Source organism: Balaenoptera musculus, chromosome 3 (assembly GCF_009873245.2).
Source record: "Balaenoptera musculus isolate JJ_BM4_2016_0621 chromosome 3, mBalMus1.pri.v3, whole genome shotgun sequence".
Classification (NCBI taxonomy): domain Eukaryota; kingdom Metazoa; phylum Chordata; class Mammalia; order Artiodactyla; family Balaenopteridae; genus Balaenoptera; species Balaenoptera musculus.
This window is the reverse complement of record NC_045787.1, coordinates 169,356,745-169,375,389: the sequence shown is the minus strand read 5'-3', so window position 1 is coordinate 169,375,389 and position 18,645 is coordinate 169,356,745. Positions and strand designations below refer to the sequence as shown.

General features: G+C 61.8%; 1 protein-coding gene across 13 annotated transcripts in view; it reads left to right on the top strand.

The window, feature by feature from the left end:
* The window catches only part of TCF3 (transcription factor 3), a 35,921-nt gene extending 20,055 nt beyond the window's left edge, over positions 1 to 15,866 (top strand). The window contains exons 6-19 of one of the 13 annotated variants that reach the window (XM_036845637.1): positions 1,851 to 1,918; positions 3,211 to 3,340; positions 4,032 to 4,081; positions 5,297 to 5,399; positions 5,482 to 5,651; positions 5,736 to 5,868; positions 6,278 to 6,336; positions 6,438 to 6,516; positions 7,323 to 7,396; positions 7,753 to 7,914; positions 7,989 to 8,091; positions 10,625 to 10,754; positions 13,045 to 13,268; positions 13,481 to 15,866. In XM_036845637.1, the coding sequence (XP_036701532.1) occupies positions 1,851 to 1,918; positions 3,211 to 3,340; positions 4,032 to 4,081; positions 5,297 to 5,399; positions 5,482 to 5,651; positions 5,736 to 5,868; positions 6,278 to 6,336; positions 6,438 to 6,516; positions 7,323 to 7,396; positions 7,753 to 7,914; positions 7,989 to 8,091; positions 10,625 to 10,754; positions 13,045 to 13,268; positions 13,481 to 13,623 (1,628 nt within the window). In that variant the 3' untranslated portion in view covers positions 13,624 to 15,866. Of the gene's footprint in view, positions 1 to 1,850; positions 1,919 to 3,210; positions 3,341 to 4,031; positions 4,082 to 5,296; positions 5,400 to 5,481; positions 5,652 to 5,735; positions 5,869 to 6,277; positions 6,337 to 6,437; positions 6,517 to 7,322; positions 7,397 to 7,752; positions 7,915 to 7,988; positions 8,092 to 10,624; positions 10,755 to 10,951; positions 11,188 to 13,041; positions 13,269 to 13,480 lie in introns of those variants that run through there. The other 12 variants (XM_036845635.1, XM_036845634.1, XM_036845633.1 and 9 more) reach the window with 12 other exon arrangements.
* Positions 15,867 to 18,645: the final 2,779 nt, after the last annotated feature.

Here is an 18,645-nt window from a genome sequence, read left to right as displayed (position 1 = left end):
CACCTGCCGCGACACCGGTTCCCCTCTGCTGTTCCTTCCTCCGGCTTCTTCCTGGCACGGGCAGTTCCCACAGCCAGGCCTGGTCAGCAGGGCCCAGAGCCCAGCTGTGTCACACACCCACCACACACCCCAGTGGCCGAGGAGCTCAGAGAGTGCAGCAGGGAGCCCAGGCCAGGCCCAGCGAGACAGTGGGGAGGTGGGCGCAGTTTCGCCCTCCCTGGATCCTGGTTTTCTTGCCCGTGGACCGGGGCTGGCGATAGCCATGGTGGGGCAGCGGGCGGTGAGTGCCAGGCCCAGGGGGCGAGGGTCACTCTGTTCCCGTGCGGCCCCCGACCTGGTCCAGCTCCTCGATGAGACCCGGTGGTTCTGCTCTTGGTGTCTGTCCTCCTCCCGCCTCTCATACCCTGATGCCCGGGCCCGGTGCATGGCTTGGGCACCTGCTGTATACCCACAGGGCTCGTGGTCCTCGCAGGTCCCCTCCCAGAACCTCTGCTTTCTCTCCTCGCCTCCCTCAGCCTTCCTTTCAGGATGCCTCTGCTTGGTGCCTGCTGTACGCAGGGTCAAACCACAGCAGCCCCACCCTGCAGTGGGGAGCCCAGAGCCCTGGCTGGGCCGGCCAGCTTTGCTTCCCATGGCCACCCTGGGAAGGGGGGGAGTGCACCCTCTGGACTGGGGGCGAGTCCCCTCTGGCCTCCAGGCTGTGGTTTGTTCATCCCTAAATGGGCCCCGTGTCGCCTGCCCTGAGCTTGGGCTGGTGGGCGTGGCCTGTGGGGCATCTGGTGTGTTGGTAGGAGCATGGCCCTTCTCCCTGCCCCCTAAACAGCGTTTGCTCCAAGAATCCACTTGAAATTGTCCTTTTAAAATCAAGGAGAAAAAAAAAAAAAAAAAAAAAAAAAAAAAAAAAAAAAAAAAAAAATCAAGGAGAGAGGGAATTCCCTGGTGGTCCAGTGGTTAGGGCTCGGCACTTTCACGGCCGAGGGCACAGGTTTGATCCCTGGTTGAGGAACTGAGGTCCCACAAGCTGCGCAGCATGGCCAAAAAATAAGTTAAAATATTCAAAAAATAAATGGATAAAGCGGAGAATTTCCCCCCACACACACCCAGTTTGAGAATAAACCAGATTAGTCAGTCAAGCATTCTGATTCCTTGCTCACGGTAAGGCTGGTTAAGGTCCACCCTCAGTCAGGATAGGTGCCCAGCTGAAGCCAGAAACAAGCTGAAATTGTTCAGGTACTGATGGATCCAGGGACCTGCTTCAGGCGAGGCTGGATCCAGGTGTTTGTGTAGCTGCAGGAGTCTGTTCACACCAGCTGCTCTCTCGGGCAGGCTGTCCCCCCACAGCTCGGTCTTGCCCACCCACACAGAGGAAGGGCTCGTTTGCACCGAGTGGCTTGAATCAGCGTCCCCAGGGATGTCACATGCTTGTTCGTGAGCTGACCCTGTCCAGGAGCTGGGGAAGGAGCCCAGGGCCTGGGTGCTGAACCTTGCAAGATACCAGGGACCTCGACCTGTCCCCTGGGAACCCAGCACCCTGGGGAGTTGACACCTCATGACCTTGAACAGAGGAAACCGGAGCTCGAGGAGGGCGGGGGTGGGGAGCCGAGTCAGTGCTGTGCTGCTTTGGGGATGGGGCATGTGGGGGCCCTGGCGGGTTTGCAGAATCCTCTGCGGGTCATCCGGGGATAGCGTCTGGTTGGAACCCCACTTGTCCCTCGGCCCCTCGCCACTTGATGGGGAGACCAGTGTCCCACCACGGTTTTCACTGTTGTGCACTTGTGGAGCGCCTGATGTATACGGGCATGTGTCGGCTTCTGGGTCAGCTCTGGGTGATCCTCCTTCCTTTTCCCCAGGCAAGGGCGGCGAGCGGGGCGCATACACCCCCTTTGGGAGAGACGCGGGGGTCAGCAGCCTGACTCAGGTGAGGCTGCGTCTGCAGGGTGGGCGGGGGAGGGCGTGGGTCCCATCGGCCCCCGGCGGCCCTTGGAGCCTGGAGAGCCCCTGTCTCCAGACTAGGGAGCAGCGCAGGTGGTTAGGGACTGGGGGGTACCCAGTGGGGGCCACAGTCACCGCTTGACTTCTCACCCCACCTTGTATTCCCTAGTTTTAATTTGAAACAAATTCGTACCAATTGCCTCTTGATCTGTGAAGGCTCGGCCAAGTGCTGGTCACTCTCCAGCAGTTGCTGAAACAGGCCCAGGCCCTGGGCCAGGCCGGGTGCGTTGTCGATGGGGAAAGGGGAGGCTGGGGTCCAGCCTGTGGCGCCCTGTGCACAGCTGAAGGGGTTCCAGGAGACACCTGCCCGCCCGCCTGCCCCCAAGTGGCAGACAGGGAAACCGAGGCCAGCCCGGCAGCCGAGGCCTGACCCTCGCACCATGCCCCCGGCCTTGTGGTCCAGCCTCGGCACAGTCCCCGGCCTGGGCGAGATTGTCACCCGTGGCCACCCCACTGGGATGCTGACGGGCCAGTTGCCTGGCACAGTGGTCCCTTGTGGCCTCCTGTCCTGGTCCCCGCTTGGGTCTCTCTCCCGCCCCACGCCCGAGGGCTTTATTCCCTGCCCCTGCCTGCAGTCCTGCAACCTCAGGGTGCAGCTAGGCCCTGCTGCAGGCAGCGCCGCCTGTGTGCACACTGGGCTTCAGCCAGGTCACAGCCACTGAGTGCCCACGGGGCCCCAGGTTGTCGGCCAGGGGCAGAACTTGCATGGCTTTATCTGTCCCCATGACGCCCCTGAGCCGTGGAACGTCTGACATGCCCATTTCACAGACAGGAAAGCCGAGGCTGCAGCACTGCGCCTCGAACCCCAGTCACCGTTGTTCTCCTGGGAAGAGAGTCTATTTCAAACTTACATCTGCGAGATTAAACCGTTTACCTTAAAAAAAAAAAGGGGGGGGGGAGGCTATGTACAAAGTAAAACAAACAGATTCCCTTGACACCTGAAGCATAGTTGTGCCCGCTTAGCACCCAGACAGCGACACACCTTCAGGCTTGACGGTGTTTCTCTTCCCGTCTTTTTCCTTCATGAAAATGGCAGTCGGTAGTGTCCTAGATCAGAGAAACGCCACCAGTGTCAGCAGGGAGGGACCTATGCCCCAGGTCACTGTCACCCCAGGACCCTGCCATCGGCCTGGACCTTCACTCTTGCCTCTGTTGTTTTAAACCGGAATGGCCTGGGGGCTGGGCAGGGGGCCGGCTGCTAACCCCCCCCTCCCTCAGGCCGGCTTCCTGCCCAGCGAGCTGGCCCTCAGCAGCCCAGGGCCGCTGTCCCCCTCGGGCGTCAAAGGCGGGCCCCACTACTACTCCTACTCTGGTCACTCTCGGCGGAGAGCGGCGGATGGCGGCCTGGGTGAGTGGGGCGGTGGCGGGGCGGCTGGGATGGCGGTCCCCGTGGGTCCTAGCGGTCGCGTCCTGTGAGGTCGGGCAGCGCTGAGTTGGCACAGCGAGGGTCCCCACAGCCTTTGGTCGCTTCCCCGGCCATACAAACCCTGCGCGCTGTGCGGTTCTGTCGAAGGACGCCTCGTTTAGCGAGGTTGCTTTGATTCAGTGACGCTAAAGTCACCCACCCAGAAGTACACAGGTGCCAACGCGGGCCCACAGCGAGGGGGACCGGGACTCCGGCTTCCCATCTGGGCTGCACTGGAGCCGGAAGGCCGGCGGCACCTGGCAACCATGGAGGCGCCCAAGCCAGGGTTGGGGCTTAGCAGTTTCGGCGAGGGGGGAGCTTGCAGGTCCGGGACTCGGCGACCGGGCGGCTGCCAGGAGCTGGGGCTCAAGGAGCAGGCACCGGCTCCCGTGTCCATGAACCCTGCAACCCGGCTCCCAGCACACACCCGCCCCCCCTGAGTTTGCCACATGGGCCCGAGGCTGGTTTAAGTCATTCTCTTAGTAGGGAAGCTTGGGGGTCTCCGAGCTGCAGGGTGGGGCTGTCTCCCATCCCCTAGTGACAGGAGTGTCCAAGCGGGAAGGGCCCCCTGCACCACTCCCGGTGGTGAGGGCGGGAGCCTGGCCGGGGGTGCTCACTCCTCTTGTCCCAACAGACACGCAGCCCAAGAAAGTCCGGAAGGTGCCACCGGGTCTCCCATCCTCGGTGAGTTGTGGGACAAACGGGCTCCACAGGTCGAGCGCCTCTCGTGACCCCCTCCCGAGGGTGGGCCGGCCCTGCATGGGGTCTGACGAAAGCCCCATGGGCTCAGCTGGACTTCTTCCCCGAGGCCCCAACCCTGAGGTAGTTGGAAAGTCCTTCCTTGGGTCTAGCCTGGGTCCCTCCTGCTTTAAGAGAAGGTGGTTCCCTCTGGCCGAGGCGCCTCAGAAAGGGCGTGAACGGGGTCCTGGAAGCAGGAGCAGGCGGGCGTCCTGGCGGCCAGTTAGAGGGTTTCCCGCCCCGTCCGCCCTGCTTGGAGCTGCCCTCTGTCCTCGCCCCGATATCTGGTGGCTGGCGGGCGGCCAGGCCCAGCAGATGGTGCCGAGCCGTCAGCGGCTCCCAGCACCGTGCTCCCGAGACTTAACCACGTTGGGAGAAAAGGCAATTTGCTGGGCTCCCCGGCTCGGCCACCACCCCCTCTGCTTGCCTTCTCTGCTGAGCCCCGGAGGCTGACCCGGCCCGTACCAGGCCGCAGGCCCAGAGGCTGTCTTAAGGCTCAGCTCGTGATGTCACATCTTGGAACATCAGAGCTGAGAGGCCCCTGAGCCCACTTTGTCCTACCATCTCTTGGCACTTGCACCCCGCTTTCTGCTCCAGTGTTGGGGCAGACGTGGCCATTTGACCCCAGCACTTTCCTGCAGTGCCCAGCCGATCAGGGTCGGCGCTGATCCTTGAAAGCCTTTGCTGTCTCACTGCTCTGGGGCAGCTGGGGCAGAATATTCACCCGGGGCCCTGCCTCTGAGGCCCCCAGGTCTTGTGTGATCAGGGCTGGGGTTAAGGCAGGTTCCAGTGCTGGGGGCGGCACAGTTGGGCTCTGCTGGATCAATAGGAGTTTACTGGATTAAGGAGGGAAAAGGCAGTCTGGGCTGGGGGTCCAGTCTACAGAGGCCTCAGGGGCAAGGCTGGGACTGTGGGGAGGGCAGGAGGGTGGGGGTGAAGAAGGAACAGCAGAGAGGTGATAACACAAGCAGAGCCTCAGATGCGGGGCCGAGATGCAGTTTTAGAGGGAAGGTTTGGAGAAGCACAGGGAAGTGGGCGGTGGGGTGGACAGCCCTCCAGGTGGAGGGGGAGACCCAGGAGGGGGAGCTGCGGGGCGGGGGCTGGCCAGTCCCCACCCTGCCCAGCCCCTCCTGCCTGACCATGCCCGCTGGCCCAGCACAGGTGTACCCACCCAGCTCAGGTGACGACTACAGCAGGGACACCGCCGCCTACCCGCCCACCAAGACCCCCAGTGGCGCCTACCCCGCCTCCTTCTACGTGGCAGGTACTTGGGGGCTCGCCCGGGTTGCCAGGGTCGGGGCCCGGGCTCCCTCTGCCCACCCACCTCACCATTCCCCTCTCCGCAGACGGCAGCCTGCACCCCTCGGCCGAGCTCTGGAGCCCCCCAGGCCAGGTGGGCTTCGGGCCCATGCTGGGCGGGGGCTCGTCCCCCCTGCCCCTCCCGGCAGGTGGCAGCAGCTCCGTGGGCGGCAGTGGCAGCGGTGGGTTTGGCGGCCTGCACCAGCACGAGCGCATGGTAGGCCCCGCGGGGTGGCCGTGGCAGGGGAGGTGTGTGGGCAGTGCCCCGTCTGACCCTTCCTACCCCGTCCCCCGCACACAGGGCTACCAGCTGCATGGAACAGAGGTGAACGGCGGGCTCCCGGCTGTGTCCACCTTCTCCTCGGCCCCCACGGGCGCCTACAGCAGCGTCTCCAGCCACACGCCCCCCGTCAGCGGGGCCGACAGCCTCCTGGGTACGGCCCCCTCACTCCACACCCCCGGTGGGCTCAGGATCCAGCCCTGGGTATCATCATTAACCGCATCCCCCTCGCCTGGCTCGGGCTCCTCGGGCCCCCTCAGGTGTTTCAGAGTGGCTCCTCGATGAGTAGGTCCCACTGTTCATTTGGGGAAACAGAGGCGCAGCGAGGGGGCTGCTCACCCCGAGCCCCGCAGCCTGCCTGTCCCCAGAGCACTGTGGAGGCACGTGGTGAGGCGGCAGGAGACGCCCGACTGAGACCGGGGCTGCCCAGGGCCAGGCTGCGGCATCCGTGCAGGCAGCTGCGTGCAGACGGGAGCTCCCCGTCGGCCGGGGCGAGTAAGCCCGGCCCAGGTGCTGGGGCTGCTGCATCCCAGAGGCTGGGCCTCACCTCTCTCCACCTACAGGCTCCCGTGGAACCACGGCCGGCAGCTCTGGGGACGCCCTTGGGAAGGCGCTGGCCTCGGTGAGACTCGGCATGTGGTGGGTGGCTGGGTCGGTGACCCAGGAGGCTGACTCCTGACCGGCCACGTGGTGGCCCTTTCTCTCTCCCTGTCCCCGTCACAGATCTACTCCCCAGACCAGTCAAGCAATAACTTCTCATCCAGCCCCTCCACCCCCGTGGGCTCCCCACAGGGCCTGGCAGGTCTGTGCAGCGTGCTGGGGGAGGGGACTGGGTCTGCTGACTGTAGCCCCGGGTGGGCGGGGAGCTGGACAGACCACATGCCTCAGAGCTCAACGTTCCCATGGCCGTCGAGGAGGGCTCCCTAGAGGATGGGGGGCTTCCAAGCCAATGCTCCTAGGTCACAGCAGAGGCAAAGGTCAGGAGGCGCGACGCAGCAGGCTATGCATTGTGAGCATGAGGGGCAGATGGGATCCAGCGGGGGCCTGGGATGCCGCCTGGACAGAGGCAGAGCAGCCGGCCCGAGGCTCCCGCCTGGACTCCAGGACGTGGGCATGTTGGCGTTTATTCACCCCGAAAGCTGTTAGGCACCTACTGTGTGCCTCATGTTCGGCTTTGCTAAGGGGGCCGGGTCCCCTGTCCCTAAGAGGGTGCAGCCGGGGCTCAGCCAGGGGCTGCGGAGAAGTGAGGGCCACAGGTCTCCAGAGGGCGCACAGGCCCGCACGGTGCCTCTGGGGCTCCGGTGGGGCAGGACTGGGAGGAGCCACCTGCCCCGTAGGTTTTGCATTTGGAGAGACTGAGGCTCAAAGACGTGACCTGCCCACTGGGTTCACAACCCAGCCTGGCAGAGCTGTCGGGCCAGCTGGGCTGAGATTCAGACGTGGGGCCCTTAGACTGCCTTGTGGGCGTGGGAGCCCCTGTGTGGCCAGTGTGGGCATCACAGGCACAGATTCCCAGCCCAGCCTTCCTCCCTCCCTGGGTCAGGCTGCACAGACACCGCTCCCCCCACCCCGCCCCCCCGCCCACTTACGCGCATCTGCCCCTTCCAGGGACGTCGCAGTGGCCTCGAGCAGGAGCCCCCGGTGCCTTATCGCCCAGCTACGATGGGGGTCTCCACAGCCTGGTGAGTGTCCTGGGGGCCAGGGAGGGTGCACCCTCATGGGAGCGCGGGGAGCAGAGGTGCTTGTGAACACAAAGGGACACCCGTTTGGGGTGGGGGGTGGCTTCGCATGTCTGCCCTGGCTGTGAAGCCACATCCTATAAGAGGTCTCAGGTGTTGTGGAAACAGCAGAACGTGCGATAGGACAGGTGCCCCTTGACCAGGTTAAACTTGTCAGCTAATTTGTTGGGAATAGGATCCAAAGCTGGTGGGTGGCCAAAGCTGTTGCCGTGGCCTGTGGCCCGCGACGGGCAGCTAGGCTGTTGGCAGCTGTATGGGGTCCCGGCAGCCCAGGCACCTCACCCCTTTCCACCCCACAGCAGAGCAAGATGGAGGACCACCTGGACGAGGCCATCCACGTCCTCCGCAGCCATGCTGTGGGCACAGCGGGGGACGTGCACGGAATGCTGCCCGGCCACGGGGCGCTGGCCTCGGGCTTTGCTGGCGCTGTCATGCCACTGGGTGGGCGGCACGCTGGCCTGGTGAGTGCTGGGCGAGGACAGGCTGGGGGGGCGGCCGGGGCCAGGCCAGCACTGATGATCCCCCTCGTCCACAGGTGGGTGGCAGCCACTCGGAGGATGGCCTCTCCAGCAGCGGCGGCCTCGTGCACAACCATGTGGCCCTCCCCGACCTCTCCCGGCCGCCTGACTCCTACAGTGGTAAGTCCCCGTGACGTCCCCTGCACAGGGGTGGCTGCACCCCAGGGTGGCCCGTGCCGTGGGCCCGCCAGTGGGCGCCACTCCTCCTTGGAGCCACATTCCTCCTCTGGAAAATGGGTACTGAGAGCCACCCACCAACCTTCCCGGCGGCCTGTGGGCTCAGGACTGTCCACCCCCATCTCCAGTTGAGGAAACTGAGGTCCAGGGGAACTAACTGGGCACCGGTGCAGAGGGGGGGGCAATGCCCCCTGCCGCATCACCGAAGCCCTACCTGGCCTGGTGGCAGGATCCCACAGGGGTGGGAGGGGCCCTGCTGCTTCTGGGGTGGGTTGCTACCTCTCTGTTCACCTGGTCAATCGGGAGAGTCCCAAAAGGCATATATGTTTAGCATCTATTGTGCGTCTGGTACTTTTCTCGGCACCAGGGAACAAAACAGATCGGGCAGAGAAAGGGGGTGACTTGTGTGGAAACTGGAAGGTGAAGTGAGCATGTCAGGATGAGTGCTGAGGAGAAAGTTGCGGGGGGGGGGGGTGCGCGCGTGCAAAGGCCCTGGGGCAGAGCCGTGCCTTGTGTGCTGGAGGAACAGCGAGGAGGCCCGTGTATCTGGAGCAGAGTAAGCGAGCGAGGGGGAGAGGAGGAGGAGGGCAGGGCCGGGAAGGGATGGGGGAGGGGACGGGGCAGGTCGTGCAGGGCCTTGGGGAGGACTTGGGCTTTTACCCCAGGGAGGTGAGGGCCCTGGAGGGCTGTGGGCAGAAGAGGGGCGGGGCCTTGCTCAGGTGCTCATAGATGCCCTCTGGTGGCTGCTGCTGGAAGGACAGACTTGGGGGGTGGGGCTTGGGTTGGACGTGGGAAACAGGGCAGAGGGGACTGCTGGTCCAGGAGGAATGGTGTGGGTGGATGCTGTGGACCGGCCTGCGAGGGGCCGAAGAGGGGCAGTGGTGGGCAATTTCCAGGTGCTTTGAAGGACTTGCAGATGTGGAGGAGGAGGTACGGTTCCGGTCTGTAGGTGGGGGTCTCAGGGTCCTTGGCACACGGTGGAGTTGATGGTGGGGAGCCTGGGCAGGTCCCAGGTGGGGCAGGGTCTCAGGTGGGGTCAGGGTCCCGGGCAGATCAGGGGGTGCGGGTGCTGAGGGGCCTGAAGGAGGGTGCACTATGTTGGATGCTGCGTTGAGGGCCCCGTCAGGGCAAGTGGGGTGGCATTGGAGTTCTGGGGTGTTAACTGTCCAGGGAAGCAGAGAAATCAGTAGCGAGAGGGGGCGAAGTCACTTGGCACGAGGTTATCCACACAAGGGAGTAACGGTGGCAGGCTTGTGCATGCCCACTGGGGTTTGGGGCCCTGGGTCTCACAGGGACCTGTCCCAGGGTCGCTGGTGAGACCAAGGCCTGGAGAGGATCCAGGACTCCACCCACCCTGCCCCCATCGACCTGGTGAAAAATACGCTGTGCCACATGCTGCGTGCATTTGACAAGGCCCCCTGAACCCAGCACACAACCCTCATGTCCGCCTGAGGACCCTGCAGCCCCAGAACCAGCCTGACTCTTGACACGTGCTTCCGGGGTGTCTAGATTTTGTCACTCCACACCTGGGTGGCGTCTGGGGACATCTTCGGCTGTTACAGGGGCAGGGATGCCGCTCAGCCCCCACAGCGCCCGGGACACCCTGGCCTGGTGGCAGCAGTGCTGAGGGAGCCCCCAAGCTGGTCTCTTAAGCACTGCCCCAGTCCTGTGGTTCAGCTGCGGGAGAGCCCAGGCCACGTGGTGGTTTCAAGCAGCTGTGTGCCCTCGGCCACAGGTCTCTTTATGTGGCCTGGGGGTTTTGTGAGTCGTCCTACTGGGTGGCTTTCCCACCCGACTGCTCGCTCAGCTGCCATGCAAGGACCAGCCCTGGCCTCACGGGACACTAGGTCCCGCCCCACCCTGGGCCCACGCGTGGGTGCTTTCCCGAACCTTCCGAGCGTGTCTCCTGGTGGCGGCTGTGATTCTGGGTTGGAGGGTTGCTGGGCACACACGTGCCTGACTTTTCCAGATAAGGCGGAAAAAGTGTTTTCCAAAGCGGTCACCCCCACAAGCGATACTCAGACCCGCAGCATTTCCGCATTTCCTGAAGCGATGATGCAGATTGCAGGCTCCTGGGGGCCCTCCCTCCTCCCCTCAGGCTTCTCCATCACGTCTGCACTGACTTGTAGCAGTTCTTGCGGATCGTGGGGACTTGCCCTTTGTTGGCTTGTACGTGACAGCGTCTTCTGTCCATTGGCGCAGCCGCTTATTTTCTTGGTGATGAGAAGTTCTCAATTTTGATATATTCAAGTTTATCGATTTCTGTTTCTTTTGAGGACAGCTCCTTAGCGTTTTAGGAAAGTTTTCCGCCCCTGAGTGGCCACGACATTTCGGTGCACTTTCTTCTGAAGGCCTTTCGGTCCGCGGGGCCTGGAACGGGTGCCCGCGTGTGGCGTGAGGCCGGTGTCCCGCTCTTGGTGGGCTTCTGGGTGGCTTGCCGTTGCGAACGCAGGCCCCTGACTCCGGCCCGTTGCAGATCTCGGGCGCGGCGCCGCCCCGGGGCCCGGCGACATCAAGCGGGAGGAGCAGGAGGACGAAGAGAATGTGGCGGCCGACACTGCCGAGGACGAGAAGAAGGACCTCAAGGCCCCGCGCGCCCGGACCAGGTGCCGCCCCCCACCAACCCCACAGGCCGGCTGCGCACGTGCACGCTCGCCCCCCCCACCCCACCCAGGGCGCACGCACATGCGCACGGGGCCCGTCAGGGCGCCCGCGCACACGCTCGGGGCGCCGGCTCCCGAGGCCGCGGCAGGCCCTTGCCCGGCCCCGCCTCACTGTCTCCCTCTGGCCCCTGGCCCCGTAGCCCGGACGAGGACGAGGACGACCTTCTCCCCCCAGAGCAGAAGGCTGAGCGGGAGAAGGAGCGCCGGGTGGCCAATAACGCGCGGGAGCGGCTGCGGGTCCGAGACATCAATGAGGCTTTTAAGGAGCTGGGGCGCATGTGCCAGCTGCACCTCAACAGTGAGAAGCCCCAGACCAAACTGCTCATCCTGCACCAGGCCGTGTCGGTCATCCTGAACCTGGAGCAGCAGGTGCGAGGTCAGTGGGGGCGCCGCTCCCCTCCCCCACTGCTGCCCTCGCTCTCCCCTTCTCCCTTCCTGGAGCCCACCTCCCCTGCGTGACATCCCCCGCTGTGACCTTCCTCCCTCCCCTTGTGACCTTTTCCCTGCAGTGACATCACCCCTGCAGTGACCTCCCCCTGCTGACTTTCCGCCTCCTGTAGTGATCAGCCCCCCTTCAGTGACCGTTTCCCGTTTCCCTTTTCCCTGCTGTGACTATCCACCCCCCGTGACCATCCTCCTCTGCAGTGACCGTTCCCTCCTCAGTGACCATCTCCCTCCTGACCGTAGGCCCTCTGCCTGGCCAGGCCCCATTGCCTCCTCTAGTGGTTTTTTTTGGCCGCGCTGCGTTGGCAGGCGGGATCCTAGTTCCCCAACCAGGGATTGAACCCGCACCCCTTGCAATAGAAGAGGGGGAAGTCTTAATCACTGGACCGCCAGGGAAGTCCCATCCCATTGTTCCCTCTGAAGTGAGAGGAACAGACTCTGGACTCCTAGCCCTGTAGCCTTGGGCACTTTGGCACAGAACTGTGTTCTCAGACCCCAAAGACCCTACCTGCCCAGCCCTTCCTTCTGAGGAAGCCCAGAGCCCAGCTGGCAGGGACTCGTGTCCCTTGGCTCCCAGAGACTGTCACTGTCACTCTCGCTCTGAGCAGACACTTCGTGGGGCGCCTGAGCCCATCGGTCCCCACATGCAGGTGGGGTTCACCCCTCACCCCCAAGGCTGAGGGTCAGGGAGGCTGTGTGACTCCCTCCAGCTGATTCCTTAACGCCCCCCACCCTACCCCCGCTGCCCCGTTAACCCTTTCTCTCCTGCAGCGCTGTCGCTTGGACCGGAGCTAGGGCCCTGGCCTGCTGCCCACTGTCCCCTGAGCTCTGGGGTTTCCGCGTCTCCACGGCGGCGTGGGCGTCACGCCGCGTCCGCCCGCCTCTCTGCTCTCTGCCCCCCGTGCTCCCCCACCCTGGCCGCCCACCTCCTCACTCCCACCGGCTGCCCTCCTTACCTCGCACTTGCGCCCAAGCGCTGAAACGGCAGGGCTGCGACCCGGGCCTTTCATCCCCCACGGCCCCCGTCGGGACTTGAGGGAAGAAAGGGGCCCCGAGGCCTGACTGTCAGTTTGGTCTGCACGCTTGTCCTGAGCTCCGGCCGCCGCCGCCGCCCGCAGGGGTCGCTCAGGCCCGAGGGCAGGGTGGGCGGGCAGGACGGGCTCCCAGGGAAACAGGCAGATGGAGAGGTTGCTCGTGCAGAGCCCCACGCTGCGCCCCTGGGGGGCCTGAGCTGGCGTGTGGACCCCGTGGTCAGCTCTCTGAGCCCCTGTTCCAGACTCGTTGGGGGGACTCAACACCGTGCCCGCCGCCCAGCGGTTACAGCACAAGTGCTAGGCCCCAGGGGCCTGCGCGCAGGGCTCAGGGCGGCCACTCCAGGCCCAGCTCTCAGGCAGCCAGGGTCCAACGTGGGGCAGGTGCAGTCCTGTGGCGCCCAGGCATGAGGGGTCTCCAGGCTGTGAGCTGGTTTGCTCCTGTAGATTCAGTGTCCCGAGCTGTGGGAGCCCCAGGCCCAGCTCTCCTTCACCCAGCAAGCAGCTGCTCTGAACGGGGAAGGTCGTCATCTCGGGGTTGGTGGGGTGGGGGCATGGGGCCTCCCTGCTTCCTGGCCAGTCCTGGGTACGGCGAGCGGGCGGGGGCAAGGGCTGCGCCCAGCTCCCCGCAGACGCGCGGGTGGGGGTCAAGGCCCCGCCTCCTGCCAGGCACACGGCATGCGCACTCGCAGCCAGCGGGTGCCCTCCCCACGACCCCTGCCCAGGACTAACGGGGCCCCGGTGCTGTGACCCAGCAGTACGGAGGAGGTGCTGTCCCTGGAGGAGAAAGACCTGAGGGACCGGGAGAGGCGCATGGCCAATAACGCGCGGGAGCGGGTGCGCGTGCGGGACATTAACGAGGCCTTCCGGGAGCTGGGGCGCATGTGCCAGCTGCACCTCAAGTCGGACAAGGCGCAGACCAAGCTGCTCATCCTGCAGCAGGCCGTGCAGGTCATCCTGGGCCTGGAGCAGCAGGTGCGAGGTAGGCGCCCGGGCCGGCCCCGCCCCGCCCTCCTGCCCACCGGGGACCTGAGCCGCTGGCGCCCCCCGACGCTCATCCTGCTCTGTAGACCCCCGGCCCGCATGGCCTTCTCGGGGACGGGGACAGGTCAAGAGATGGAGCAGCCGCGTGGGGCCCCCGTGTTCTTCCTCCCCCGGGGACCCTCTCCCACAGTGCTCTCCCCCTCCCCCCAGAGCGTAACCTGAACCCCAAAGCGGCCTGCTTGAAGCGCCGAGAAGAGGAGAAGGTGTCCGGCGTGGTCGGAGACGCCCAGATGGTGCTGTCGGCCGCCCACCCCGGCCTGGGCGAGGCCCACAACCCCGCCGGGCACATGTGACAGGAACGCCGCCCCGACGAGTGACGCCACCTTGGTCTAACCTGGGACGGTCACGCCAGGCGCCTGGTCCCCACCCCACGCAGCCCGTGGTCAGCCTTGAGCCAACATCGCCTTGGGGGCTCCGGAGGCAACACCACCGCCAGGTCTCTGGCCTGATGGATCCTGAAACTGAGTCTCGGCCCTGCTGCCCAGGCCTGGGCGGCAAGGAGCATTGTTTTTGGTTTGGTATATACACGTTGTCAGACAAGAAAATGAATGCCTTAAGTATAAAACGTGAAGACTCAAACATACCGTTCACAGGAGGGAAATGCTGTGCGGAGCCAGCTTGGTCGGCAGCCACCAACCAGCAACTTGTGCCTACGTCTGAGAGGTTTTTTTGTTTTTTGTTTTTTTTAAGGAAAATAAAAGGAACCTTAGTTATGAGAATTTTTTTTTTTTTTATACTGTAGAAGAAAATTAGAATGCCTTTGGTCTCTTTTTTTTTTAGCTTTTTTTGCGTATGTTTTCTAAGCAACAAATTTTTTTGTATAAAAGTCTTGTGTCTCTTGCTATTTTTGCTGCTGTTTCTAGAAATGAGCATCGCATTTCATGATCAACAAGGTTATTAAAAGTTGTATTAAAAAGACCCCAGGACTTCCCTGGTGGTCCAGTGGTTAAGACTCCGTGCTCCCAATGCAGGGGGCACGGGTTCAATCCCTGGTCGGTCCCACGTGCCACGTGGGGTGGCCAAAAAACTTTAAAAAGACCCCGTGTAAACTTGAGGTGAGGTCCCCCTCCCCGCCCGGGGAGCCACGGGACCAGGGGTGGCAGGTGCCGTCCAGTTCAGGTTCTAGCATGGGGGGCTTGCTCTTGTGGTTTTGCTCCCTGTGAAGTAGTGGGTGGGCCCTTGCCTGGTGGGGGCCTCCCCTGCCCGATCCGCTCCCCTCCCTCAGGAAGGGGGACACCCTGCTGGGGCACCTCCAAGGAGGCAGGGACACTCCCCTGTCACACAGCCGAGGTTCCTCCCCGCAAGCAGCTCTGGTCCCCCAGGCCCCTGCCTGCGGCCTGCCAGCCCCACATCCCTCCAAGCCCTGGGACCTCTCTCAGATGGGACTTTGTGAGGACCAGCATTCCTGGGCCCGGGGCCCGCGTTGCTGAGCATGGTGCTGGGGGGCCTCCCTAAACACCGCGCCTTTCATTCTCTGAACTCTGGCACAGAAACCCCCTGCTCCCCAAGTGGCCGTCCTGACGTGGACTGGGGAAGTTACAGGATCCCCTTGCCCAGAAAGGCCCCCAGGCTGTGTGACAGGGTTGACACCCGGTTGCAAACCAGGAGGGTGAGCCGCCCTCAGGCCCTGGGCGCCAGCTCCCAGGCCTCCCCAAGTAGCCCTCTCTCCCGTGTGTTCAGGGGAACCCACTCGGCCTGGGCTGTCCCAGGTTTATAAACAAAGTCCAGGGCGGTTGGTCACCCTACGTGTCACCTGGGCGTGGGGTCAGGCCTGCTGGGGTCTCACCTGCCCTCCCTTTACCCCCTGCATAGAGGCCTTACGTACCCCCAGGCTGGCTGCGTGCACCCCACCCTACCAGTATCCCAGGTGTCTCCCCCAAAACCCCACCCTCCCTCCCCGAGCACCGGGGCGGCCTGACTCCTCAAGACTGGAACTCCCCACGGCTGGGGGCCGGGTGCCCCCCGGGAAGCTTGAGGGAACCCCAAGGCCAGCACGAGCGGGACATCCCAGCTTGGGGCCGGGGCCACCTCCAGGTCCCTGGGATCCCCTGGGGTCTGCCCCTGAGACCGATCAGGGGACTCTCCTTGGTGACTCCCCTGGTCTGTGGGTCTTGTCTCTCTTTGGGGAACCTGCCTCAGTTTCCCTCTGCCTCGGGCCTAACCCACAGACCCAGATGGGCAGGGGCCGAGGAGCCTCTGCGGCCCCCAGAGGCCCGCAAACTTTTGAACTGTGTATTACATATATAATTTAAGTTTTATATATTTTATATATATATAATGAGATTAACCCAGCACGGGAAAAAGTAGCCTTGGGGGAGGGGAAGAACCACAATTACGGGGAAAATTGTGCTCTGAGTGCCTCAGGATAACTGATTTTTTAAAAAACAAAAATTTTTTTAAGTAGAATAATTTTATATAAGTGTCAACACAGCTGGCTGAATTCTTTGGGATTTTTAATAACGATCCTCTTTAAAGTCGATTTGGAGACCTGTACATAACAGCACTGTAGCAATAAATGTGACATTTTATGACAATACTCTGCTGTCCCTGGATCTTTCAGCTGCTGTGTGCTTACAGATGAAAAGAGGGGTTGGGAAGGTGGTGCCCCCGGTGTTGGTGTCGGCGGCGTAGGCGCTCACTAGGTGGCCTGAGTACATCCCACCAAGGATGGCCTGGGGGGTGTGGGCTTATCCGCACTGCGCATCTCCTGGACAGCTAAAACAGCTCGGCGGGCGGGCGGGGGGCTTGGAAACCATAGGAATCTGTTCTCACACATTCTGGAGGCCAGATGTCCCAGGTCCAGGTGTGGTAGGGCCGCGCTCCCTCCTGACACCCCCCCCCCCAGCCCAGGAGAGTCCTTCCTGCTTCTTCCAGCCTCTGGGGGCCCCAGGTGTGCCTCGGTTTGCAGCCGCATCACCCTGATCTCCACCTCCATCTTCAGGTGGCCTCTCCCCGTGTGTCTTGTGTCCAGGTGTCCCTCCTACACACACACCTGTCATTGCCTTGGGGCCGCAAAATCTCTAGCATGACCTCATCTTAACCAATCACATCTGCAAAGACCTTATTTCCAAATAAGGTCCTGATGACAGGCTGTAGCAGGGGTGGGGGGCGGTCAAGACTTGAACATGTCCTCTTGGGAGGACACAGTTCAGCCCTCAACCGGGGTTTGATGGGGTGGTGGTGAGCAAGGCCGCAGACACTGGGAAAGGTGGCCACGGTGATTCCTTGCTCTAGAAGCAAAGTTCCTCGGGCAAAGCCAGGGACCTGCACTTGGAATAAGGGCTCCCGGGATGTGGAAGCTAACTGGCTCCTGGCGGAAGGCCACTCCCTGAGTTAGTATGTATGTATGTATTTATTTTAACATCTTTATTGGATCCCAATGCAGGGGGCCCAGGTTCTATCCCTGGTTAGGGAACTAGATCCCGCATGCCGCAACTAAGACCTGGCGCGGCCAAATAAATAAATAAATATTTTTTAAAAATAAAATAAATATTAAAAAATAATGTAATACACCAAAACCCACTGAATGATGCACATTGAATGGGTGAATTGTATGGTGTGTGGATTATACCTCAATAAAGGTGTCTAAAAATATCTTAAAGGTGCCAAAATCCTTATCCGGGGAGGCGCTGCCTCTGTCCCAGCAGGGGTCGGCTCCATGGAAATTTCTGGAAGGAGCATCTGCTTGACTCAGGTCAGAGAAATCTGGTGGCAGGGGGTTGGGCACAGGGAAACTGGGGCGGTGGATGTGTGTGCGGCTTGACAGCGCCAGTGGTGTCGCAGGTGTGTTCCTGAGTCCAAGCCTTTCAAAGCCTGCAGCTCCCCATCTGCTGGATGCCCACCGGGCCCTCCAGGGCTGACAGAGAACACGCAGAGCCCGGTCCTGGGGCAGCCCTGACACCCGCAGGCCAGGGAGGGAAGGGACATGCCTGACTGAGACAGACGGTGCCAGGCTGCAGCAGGGTGATGGGAGCCACAAAAGAAACGCCCACGTCCTGACCTGTGAAGGGCACCCTATTTTGAAAAAGGGTCTTTGCAGATGTAATCAAGTTAAGGATCTCAAGATCGTCCTGGATTAGGGTGACCCCAAATCAATGACAAGTGTCCTTATAAGAGACAGAAGACAAGAGACACAGAGGAGAAGCCACGTGACAAGAGAGGCTGGAGGGAGGCAGCCACAAGCCAAGGGACGCCGGGGGTGGGGCGGGGTGGCAGGGTCCAGAAGCTGGAAGAGGCAGAAAGGACCCTCCCTTGGAGCCTCCGGAGGGACCACAGCCCTGTGACACCTTGATCTCAGACATATGGTCTCCAGAACTGGAAGAGAATAAACCCCTGTGGCTTTAAGCCACCCAGCTTGTGGTCATTTGTCACGCAGCCACGGGGAATTAATAGTATCTGTGCCCTTTTTTAAAACGGCAAAACATCCAAACGCAACAGGGACTCTTCATACCTGGCTGGTGGGAACACAAACGGATACAAGGACTTCGGAAAAGACTTTGGCGGTGCACCTGAAACTAACATGTTACACGTCAATTACACCTCAACAATAATAAAAGCGTTTGGCAGTTTCTTCTACAGTTAAACATAAGCCTCCCCTACAAGTCAGCCAGCAGCCAGTCCACCCCAGTCATCCACCCAAGAGACACAGACACACGTCCACACAAAGACCTGGATGCAACTGCTCATTGCAGATTCCTCTCCCACCGCCAAAACGTGGAAACAACCCAAATGTCCTTCAACAGGTCAGTGGGTAAACACAAGGGTCCACCCACTCCATGGACCATGACTCAGCAGTAGAAAGAATGAACTGCTGACAGAAACAATGGCTTGGATGATTCAAAATAGCTACGCTGCATGGACAAAGCCAGACACCAAAGAAAACATACTCTATGATTCTCGGTAGAAAAGTGTAGAAAATGCAGACTAATTCACAGTAGCGTGGTTGTAGGGGCTGGAGGGGGGAGTGGGTGGGATCCCAAAGGGGCAGGAGGAAACTTCCAGGGGACGAAGGGGAGGTGTTCATTATCTTCACAGTGTGATGGTTTCATGGGTGTGCACATATGTCGAAATACCAAGCTGTATGTTTTAAATACGTGCATTTTTGTAGGTCAAATATACATCAGTAAAGTTGTAAAAATTGTAAAAGAAAAGAATCCAACAGATGAACGGATAAACACCATGTGGTCCCTCCACACACGGGAGCATCACTCAGACGTGAAAAGTGGTGAAGCACTGACACTCGCTACAACGCGGATGGACCCTGAGAACACGATGCTCAGTGAGAGAAACCAGACGCAGGACACACAGTGTGTGAT